The sequence below is a fragment of the Etheostoma spectabile genome, chromosome 18 (assembly GCF_008692095.1).
Source record: "Etheostoma spectabile isolate EspeVRDwgs_2016 chromosome 18, UIUC_Espe_1.0, whole genome shotgun sequence".
NCBI lineage: Eukaryota > Metazoa > Chordata > Actinopteri > Perciformes > Percidae > Etheostoma > Etheostoma spectabile.
The window spans coordinates 11740831-11751203 of NC_045750.1; the positions used below are offsets into that span (position 1 = coordinate 11740831).

General features: G+C 39.8%; 1 protein-coding gene across 1 annotated transcript in view; it reads left to right on the forward strand.

The window, feature by feature from the left end:
* usta (uronyl 2-sulfotransferase a) overlaps positions 1-10373 on the forward strand; it is a 54159-nt gene that overhangs the window by 19388 nt on the left and 24398 nt on the right. The window contains exon 2 of the mRNA XM_032543308.1: positions 10048-10091. Within this exon, the coding sequence (XP_032399199.1) occupies positions 10048-10091 (44 nt within the window). The remainder of the gene's footprint in view (positions 1-10047; positions 10092-10373) is intronic.

Below are 10373 nucleotides of genomic sequence, written 5' to 3' on the forward strand. Positions count from 1 at the left end.
ATAGTGTGTTTTGTGTGAGTTCCTAATTTTCATTTGCTTTCACAAATAATACCACTAGACAACATTAGATACAGGAACTGCTGGGGTGGTTTTTGAATATGTACTGTATTTATTTCAGTCATTGTGTGTGTTTCAGTACATACTGTATTTACAGCACTGTATGTACTATGTCTGTGTGTGTGCTTCCTGGTGGAATCATTATGTTTTTCTCTGTTGAAGGCATTTTAGGCCATTAAGGAAGCGCTAGCTGCCAGATAGTGCAATTCATCTTCTTCTGCTGACCTCAACTGAGGGCTCACAAACTGATTTGATAACAATTTGTTCCGATTTCCCTCTCAGTCTTCCCCTCTCTGTCCCTCCCCCTGACTTTCTTTCTTTTCATTTCCTCGCTGTGCTGCAGACTACAGCAGCTGCTTTTCCTGAATCTTCCATCACATGACAAACCCAGAGGAATTCAGGTTCTCTGTAGTAATTCACTAGCTCGTTCAGATCCCTCCTTCATATGGTACTTTCTTGTCTTCCCTCCGTTCCCAGAACTTTATACACACCCCCACAGTGTCCCACAGGGAGCAGAAAAGCAGGTGATTTACATTGCACTACACAGACGTTTTGCATGTGTGCATGAGTGTTAGTCTTCGGACATGTATGCTGTTTGTTTTTTCTTGTAATTTAGTAAGAGAAATTAACAAGAATACAGAGGAGATTGTTAAGGGAATAGTTTTACATTTTGGGAAATACTACTGAATTATCTTCAGATGTACTCCAAGGCAGATTTTTCTTACCTTTGGACAGAGCCAGGCTGTTTACCCCTGTTTCTAGTCTGTATGCTAAGCTAAGATAACGGCCTCCTGGCTCCAGCTTCATTATTACAAAATTATAAATGCAACACTTTTGTTTTTGTCCCCGTTTTTCATGAGCTGAACTCAAAGATCTAAGACTTTTTCTATGTGCTCAAAAAGCGTATTTCTCAAAAACCAGCCTGTATCTGGTGTTTAACACCTCTCCAAAGTGCCAGACGCCATCGGATGTGAGCATTTGCCCAGTCAAGTCGGTTACGAAAACGAACTGCAGTCAGGTTGAGAGAGAGAGAGAGAGAGAGGAGGACAGAGAACAGAAAGAGACAGGGGGGGGAGAGAACCCTAAAAAACTGTTCCTTTACGTTCTGATTTGCTATGTTGTGGCCTCATTCAGGCTCTTCACATATGCGATTGTTTTTACGCGTGTCCTTGGCTGTGGGGTTAAAGCGTGCTGCTCTGTCCAACTGTGATATAGAACACATTGCTGGTCTTTCAGATTCCAGGCTTTCTCAGTGGCTACATGCACATCCAAGCATGAAACCTAAAGCAAGCAGATAGCTGACATTCAGTGTGAAATCACATACAGTGGGAGAAAGCCTGCAGGTTTGAGACACATGAACCATTTTTTTGGAACCGTTTGAGATTTGTGCCATTTAGGTACATCCTAGTGTTTGTGTGGAACAGCTAAACATATAAAGCACTGATTCTTGGCATGTAACAGCAGTAGTTGCTCAGCCTTAGTGTTCATAATGGCTGCTTTTTAGTTTATTCACAGAGGAGGCAGAAAAAAGAACCCTTCGAGGCTTCAACATCATGACAGGCCAGAAAAAATACAAACTAGCCGCATGTTAAGACTTTGGTTCACCAACAGTCTGAAAATATCTGGTTTGGTGAGGATTGTGCCACTAGGCACCCAGCTCTTTGTGTTTTTCCATATTTACTGTATCTATAGCATGCTTTATTTGTGACTCAGCAGCATCACCACTGAATCCTACAAGGGTGTAGATAGTTTACAGTTCCCACAACCGGCTGTTTTTAACATGTCAACATTGTCATGATGAAAAGAGTTGTAATAACACAATGTAATCTTTTTTTCTCTTCCCAATTCATATATCTGTTTTATTGCTAGTGATTTCCTTTTAGATCTCAACACAAGCAGGAACCTTCATATCAGATTGCAGTGGCATTTCACAGGAAAGTAATTTTGTCAGTCAGCACTAGGCTCCGTATAGACAATGAAGCATAGGAATATAGTGATAAACAAGCTTGTTGCCAAAAAAAAGAAGATAGACTGATTTAGCTTGGCTGAGGCTTAGGGCCAAATGAGCTATATTGTAAACAAACAATTAATGCACCGAGTTTTTCTGGCTTCTCTCAATCACAGGCGGGACCTTCTGTCCCAGTTGTAGCTGAGCCATTGCAGTGGTAAATTTCAACTATTCGACTATTACAGTAAAAGCTTCCAGTTAAGATATTGTGTAAAAACACTTAATTAACATAACATAACAGCAAAAACAACAAAACAATATTTTTTAAAATCAAATTAAAGATTAAATTCTGTTGTAATTAACATAAGATTTATACTCCATACCAAAGCACGTAGAGCTGAGTTATAGAAGTGAGTCAGATTAATTTACTGTATGTTTTCATGTCATACTCAGCCAGAGTCAAATCTAATCAGACAGCCATTAAAAGACTTGATGATAATATGTTGACATAAGTTGCGGTTGGTTTAATGGGTTGGCTGCTGAAGTGTATCTGCCGCTGTTGTTGTTGTATGAGGGTCTACCATTTTTTATTAATCTTAAATTATTATATTCAGAAATTACATGGATTTTTTAGTTGAATTAATGTAAAATACACAGAAATGTATTGTTTAAGTTAACCTTAAGTCATATTTGAGAAGTTCCCTCCATCTGACTTGTTTTGCATGGGTGTGTGGGAAAATCACTGGTCCGTCAAAATGACATCCAGAAGGACAGTCCAAACGTCACTGAAGAAGAAGAAGTGACTTGTCCAGAATTTGCTGATGGAGCGTGCAGTTTACCAGAAATCATTGACAGAATCACTGATCAATTAACCGTAATCTCTGATTTTTACGTATCTTTCTTATTATTTGGGCAATTTAGACATGATTGCCTACATGACTTCATGAAGAAAGAGCATTTGCATCGCTGCCTGACTAGTTGATGAGTGATTGCTTCTCCTACTTTGGCTTTGTGGCGTCAGACATCTATTAGGGTTTCAACTGTTTGCCCAATTTTCTATTTCATGGCTCATTTCTTCATTTCAAAGCTTGATTTTCAGAAGCAGTCAGTGCTGCTCAAAGACTTTGTGACAGCCTGCCAGAAAGAGTAGGGTTTCACAAGGTCAAGAGTCATACCTCGTTTTGTGTAGAAATCAGTGCTGAGAAGTCACAGTGGCCCCAAGAGCAATACATAATTTACTTTACCTACCTAAATTAAATTGATTACACTGCAAAAACACCACAAAACATGCACCCGGAGATCAGTCCCTCTGCTGTTTGACCTTTTGTTTTTCACCTCTGCTGTGAAATTTGAAGATGATGGAATCCTCTTTTTCCTTAAACTTTATTTTTTTTTATATTAAAAAAACACAACATTCATGAATAGTTACAAACAACACACTGGGGCATAGGAACACGTCCCAGGGCCGCAGAAACACAGAGAGGAAAAACAGGAGGGAGGGATTTTTTCTTAAACTTTAAATTCAGGAATCCTGTAGCACTGTGGTCTTTGGGTATTAACTGAGTGATGCTTCACTACCCATCATGTGGTAACTTTATGCCTGACTTGATTTTATTCACTTTTCTCATCTTCATTCTGCCTCATCAACTGTTTCTTCAAATTTTGAGACATTGAATGACTCAGCTGGGATTTCATAGATCAATTAACTTTGTCAAGTGTGAAATCTACTGATGGTAGTTTGCGAGTTCAATGTGCGTTATTCTCAAAATAAAGTTTGAACTGAACCCAACAAAATATGCAATATTTGATTCAAATGTGTTCCTTACATTAAAGTGTGCCAGTTATGAATGCTATGGCTTGTCATGTGGCATCTTCGTCAACTACAGCGCTAGTTTACTATGAACTTCATAACATAATATATAAGCATACGCATGAATCATTTTCTCATATAAGTCACTCCTGTTTCTTTTTTCTTAAAATTGGAAATTATTAAGCATTTCTTCTTTTTGTATGTAAGTATGTCTTTTATTTATGTCTTCTGGGCTGCACAGCCCCCCCGAGTCAACACTTGCTGGGTCATCAGTTCAGCGGTACATTCATGTCGTACAGTATACGGTGGCAACCGTTGGTGTCCACAAATTACATGCTGACTGTCATCCTGATGTCTCCCAACCCCTGCACATTTGTATGCATGTGTGTCCTTCTACTCCATTTCAGTAACCAAAATTTTAGGGGAGCAATAAGTCCACAAATTAGTCTCCCTACCTTGGGCACCTGCAATAACATAGCAACAGCATAGCCTTTCTATTTATATCACAAAGTTGTTTGACCATTGTTGATTCTCAAGTGACTGAGGGGTAATATGAAGCAGGGCGTAGTGGGTGTAGACCCTGACCCCTTGCTTAACTCCCTTCTGTAATTAGGGTAGATGGGTTGAGCTACAGGTCTTAATGGAGGGCCACTCCCTCACTCCAAATCAAAGGGTTGGCTGACCACACACACACACACGCATACACATTTCACAGACAAACACACACAGAAAAACTTGTATGTAACTCTTACACACTGACTTTGTTTGCATATGCTCTCTATTATGGCACAAATATTTAGTAAGGACTATAACCATAGACATGTATTTGGTTTAACTGGGTGTTTCACACAGCTGGATCAGGCAGAAGTTATGTAATTTTAGACTGCAGTGCAGACTGTCTTAGCTATATATCTGTCTATCCACCCTGTTTGTGTTTAATAAAAAAATTACGCGCTATATTCCTATAAGAAAGTCAGTATAGGAACTTGAAATAAGAACACACCTTTCATTCTTTCATTTTCGTCTGCGGTGGATGCAGAAACTACAGCAGGAAGTGGTTAAGGATGAGAGAGTTTAGTCTTCACAGTGTGTGGAACCTGTAATCTGGTTTCACATACTTGTAGAACGTTCCGGAGCAGCAGCTCTGTAACCTTCCATCTACGCTTTGACTTGTGTCCCACAGCAAAGCGAAGGGCTCTTAACTTCAACACTGCACCGATCCTCTTGGCCTTATTGTCAACAGCCATTCCTGTGTGGTTTTCCGCTCCCACCTCGGTCTATTCTGGGATGTGTTCTTTCCTAAGCTCTACTTAGCTAGCTCGCCAATTTCACGAAGAAAATGAAATGGTCTATGCTCTAAATATATGTTTATGAAATTCCCAAACTCACTGTAGCATTCCTAAAGCAGGCCAACTCCAAAGGGAAAATTCCAGAGCCTTAAGGAATTGCTCTGGGATGATTCGGTCAAAGCCTGATAGGTTATTCCCAAGACAAAGGTAGAGATCTCTACATTACACCATACAGTTTTCTTTGGTTTGAAATCAACTGTCAGGAAATATCACCAAACGTTTTTTCAACATTGAATAAATACATTTCTTATAGACCACAGCTATGTTTCCTCCATGCCAAAGAAGATGAATCCTGTGGAAGTATTCTGCTTAAAAACTCTTTCTGTATTTGCCTTTTCTCTGCTTGGCTCCAGATCTCTGAAATGTTTTCCACATCTCAGACTTTGTTTTTATTTTTTAACAACCAAGGTTATCAGATATTTGTAGGCGTGGATCAACAATAGCATGTCATCTTCCTGCCTGCGCCAGAGCCAGAAATATAGTGACGACAAGCGTGGATGTGACCGACATAGCTCACAGGTTGTTGGAAGTTAACCCCCTAAATGAACAACAAAGTCAAAGAGTCATAATTTCACTGGAGAGAAAAAAATCAGCTAATGAGGTGACTAATTGATGTAGGTAGGTAATTTGCTTTAACAAGTTCCTGGACAGGGGCAGCAGCTGGCTTTGTTGTGAACCTTTTTCTTTTTGTGTGAAGTTTAATTGGATGCTTCTACTTATGTTAATGCAGGGTTTATAGTAAGTGTGCACTGCACACACAATTTTAAGGATATAGATGTTTGATAGTTACTTGCTGTGGTTAGAGAGTTTTAGTTTGTTGTCCTAAAATATGTGGGGAAAAAATAATGAGTTTGACAATGGGTTCCCTCACCAGATGCACAATAAGTAGATCCTGTTGGATTTTTTTTTTTTATTCAGGCAGAAAACAACATTTATGGCAATAATCAGCTTCACAGAGTTTCACATCTTGTTCTGCCATATAAATCACATTGATTCATATTTCAGCTTGGACAGTATTAGCTTTTAACTTGAATTACTTGCATGTGTGGTTCAGAAAAATATAAACTGTGTTGATTTGTGGAGACATTGTGCTTTTATTTGCCACACAGGTCTTCTATTGTTGCGGAAGTAACACCCACTTACAAAGAGGGTTGTCATCCCTCAATGGCACAAATTTTATATAGCAATACCACAATCTGCTTCAAGCTTTAACGACTCTACATGTTGTTTTGGTAATTTAATTTAATTTTTTTTTTTTTTACAGTTTTCTGGGAGATATATAGACTAGATAGATAGATTATTTTAGAATATATTGATTAAAACTTAAAAGCACTACTGATTTATGCTGTTCATCTTGAAGTATTGATTAGATAATTGTACTTAGTAATGGTTCTGCAGCTGCTCTTAGCCAGGGGCAAGTCCATGGATCTTGTGACACAGTAATCCAATTAACCATTTAGCTACAGGCCCATGCATACCCATGCTCCAGTTAGTTTTTCCTTCAATCACACATGCACGCGGGCAAGCGCACACACACACACATACACGCACACACGCACACACACACACGCACACACACACACACACACTACATGAGATAAACATGAGGATGTTCAAAGATGACCTTTGTTTAATTTGGGAATGCTTCCTTCACTTCTTAGGTTAGCCCTTTGCCCTCTCCGACTTCACTATTTCTACACTTGACCATTCATGACTTGTTTATTCGTAGTACTTATAAATTAAAAGTTCCAGTGCTCCTTGGCATAGTTTTTTCCAGTCTTTTTACAAGAAATTCTACTGGAGAGATTTAGCACCAGTCTTTCAAAAGATATTCCCTCCATTGTTGTTTTGATGAAGGTGGAGAGCACTGTTCAATCTGACAATTTCCCATAGGGGCATGGACGGATTATAAGATAATGGGACCCGTGGCACAGATGTGAAAAAGACCCCGCCAACATTGTTCACAGTTTTGCAGAAATCTAAACCCTGAAGTTTTGTTATTTGAAACTATTTTGTTTGATTTTTAGAGGCTTAATCCTTTTTCGAGATTCAGAATGACACACCTCTCCACCAGCTGTTCTGCTTTCAAACATATTCATAGGAAAGAGGATAGGATTGACATTAAAGGAAATAGACTTCTTCACTTCCTTACCAAGAGTTATATGTGAAGATTGATACCACTGTTACGTCTGTATACTAAATATGAAACTAACGCAAGCAGCCGGCTAATTATTAGCACAAAGACTGAACACATAGGGAAATAGCTTGCCTCGATCTGTTAAAATGTAACACATTCTGCCTACCAGCACCTCTAAAGCTCACTCAAGTTATGTCTAGTTTTTTTTTTTTTTTCAAACAAATCTGTGTATAAAAAAACGGAAGTGTAGAAACAACAAATCAGCATTTTACAGTGGGTTGTGTGCCGGACTATTTACAGTAATCCATCCAACCTGGGTTGATGTTTGGTGACTCTGAGGGCCATAGCATAAGATCCACTTCTGGGATTGCTTGGGTGCCGCGGGAAATTCCACCGGATGCATGTATTTTCCATTTCCTTCTGCTTTCTCTGTGTTGGAATTTTAAACTCCGGATTTATGAGGACTATTGTTGACTGCTCCTAAGATCTCTGCATGGTAAATTGAAGCAGCTAGCTAGACTATCTCTGAGTTTTCTCTCACTTGACTATTTTGCTACAGTTCCGTGCGGAGCTTAGCACTGCCCATGACAATTGTGATTGGTTTAAAGAAATGCCAATACACCAGAGCACGTTTTCCTACCATCCCGGAATGCTATGACGACTAGTTAGACCCTCCTCCGCTCTGCAGTGTGTGGATGGTGAAGTGAGACTAATTCTCATCCAACCATTCAGTGACCCTTATCTCCTGGGAGCATCGCAATCGTTTCAAGGAAATTGTTAAATTCTAATATTCCTGTGTATTTGTACGAACAGATGGAGCAGTGTAGAGGACAGAGGGAAGTAATCACACTATAGATTGGTAATAAATCATAGAAAACACTGAGAACAATAAAAATACAGCTTTTAGTGGGCTGTTTGGAATTTAAATATTTCTTAATCAAGCCAGAGAGTGCCAAGACAGTGTCATCGTCTATGTTGAATTATAACAGGGGATCAGGGGACAATAGGGTTGGCGAGTTCAGTACACTGTACAGTGGCTCTTAAAGTTCATTTTCCTCTCTCTCTGGGTAGTGGGGGCGTGCGACAGCTGTCAGCTTTTATGATCCTTGTGCCCTGGAAAAAATTAGTTCCAATCCCTTATCCGAAACGCTAATGAGAAGCACACACGGGGAGGTTGGGAGGGTGTGTAGGTCGTGGGGGGTGGTTGTCCCTGATGGATGACAGAGGAAGGAACAGAGATGTCTGCCTCTCTGCATCCTCGCCCTGACATGACCTCCGATGATTTGGAGAAGAGCTGCAAACCCCCTTCAGCATTCCTACGGAAAACTGCATAAATTCATGAAAGAGAGACAAAGACAGATGCAGCCAGAGACAAAACAGAGTCTAAAAAACACCTGAGGGTGAGCATAGTGCAGCTGTGTCAGTTTATACATCCAGCTCCTGACGAATTAATGAGCCACAGCACACACAGAAAGTCAAGCAGGTTTTTTAGAGTGTAACTGCAGTGTGTGTATATGTGTGTGTGATATTGTAACAGGGCCAAACAGAGGCAGATTGTAGCTCAGTGTATGGCTAATTACTTAAAGCTTACGCACCACTTTCTTATGTATAAACAGTAGTTACACATTCATACAATACACTTCCAGCACAAACATACAGTAACATCTCTAAGTGTGTGCCAAGTGGGAAACTTTGGCTGGTTATAAACCAGCATGTGTGATCATGCAGTGTTTCTAGCTATTTTCATCTGTGTGTTGATCATTTCAGAGACACAAGGAGAGATTATTCTCTTATGTAATATGTTTTCTCTTTAGAGTTGTACTCGTCCCACACTCTCCAATTTGTCTTCTTCCCTCTCTACTGGGCGAGCCACCTAAATGCTGTGACTGGATGAACCAAAGAAAAGGCCGATGTCTGAAAGCCAGGGACTAGATTTGGAGAGTGGGCAAAAAAGCAGGCACAGATCCTAAGCGTGGGGAAGCTTTGAATGAGCTCCATTGTTCCCTCACAAAACAGCTTTACAGTATTCAATATATATACTGTATAAAGAGGTTGTAACTCTCTTTGTGATGTCCTCAGAGGGATTGCAGAAGAACTACGCGGTTTTCTGTGGGTGACTTTGGCAAAGGATGACAAAGCTTCTGGTTAATGGGCATGATTTAAAAAAAATAAGCAATGCTTTGTAGGGTTGGGCATCATTTGGATTTGAACAATTCTGATTCCAATTCCGATTCTTCCTTTTGATTCCGGTTCTTATCATTTCTTGATTCTGATTCTTCGATGGGTGGAGTTGAAGCGGGTCACATGCCTATTTAACAAATAAGAGGAAAGTTTTATCTTGATTCAATGGTCAATTAACTAACTGGGTTTTTCATGGATAATGTATCTTAAGAAGTAGGATATTGTTCCTCAACCTCTAAATAGATACGTCATCTTTCATATTTTCTGAAAAAAAAGCCATTTTTTTGTGGACATACATACATGAGCTTTGGGGAATTGCCATTGCATACTGTCTTGCTCGGATGCTTTTTGAAGCACATAATACTCTTTACACCATTCTCAACATCTTTGCGGTTCTCAAACTAGTAACACACATACAGTTCAAATACCTGCTTCTTTACACTAAAGTTCATACCCATTCACTATTTGTGCTTAAGATGTTTGACTCTTCCGTAAATTGTCCTTCTAAGTGGTTGTACCGTGGGTACGTGAGAATCCTAACATGTAAACTTTGTTGTCTTTGCAGGTAAATCCACATATTTGGATGACCACGGACCCCCTTCTCCAAGAGTATGTGTTCCTCTCGATCTCTCACTACGTCATTTCCCTTTTCACTCCTTCTCCTCTTTGATCTAATTTTCTCTACTTTTTGACCTTACATGTTTTTCCTACCCTCTCTGTCTCTGATGTGCTGCCCAGCCTTTCCAAGCCAGTTCAGTCCAGTCAGGATAAGGGTTAGGTCTGTGTGAACGATCTGCGTGCAAACTCTCTCTAAATACCAACTAGACCTGGCTCCAGTGCTACAGTAATGATCTGAACACGAATGCTCTCTCTCTCTCTCTCTCTCTCTCT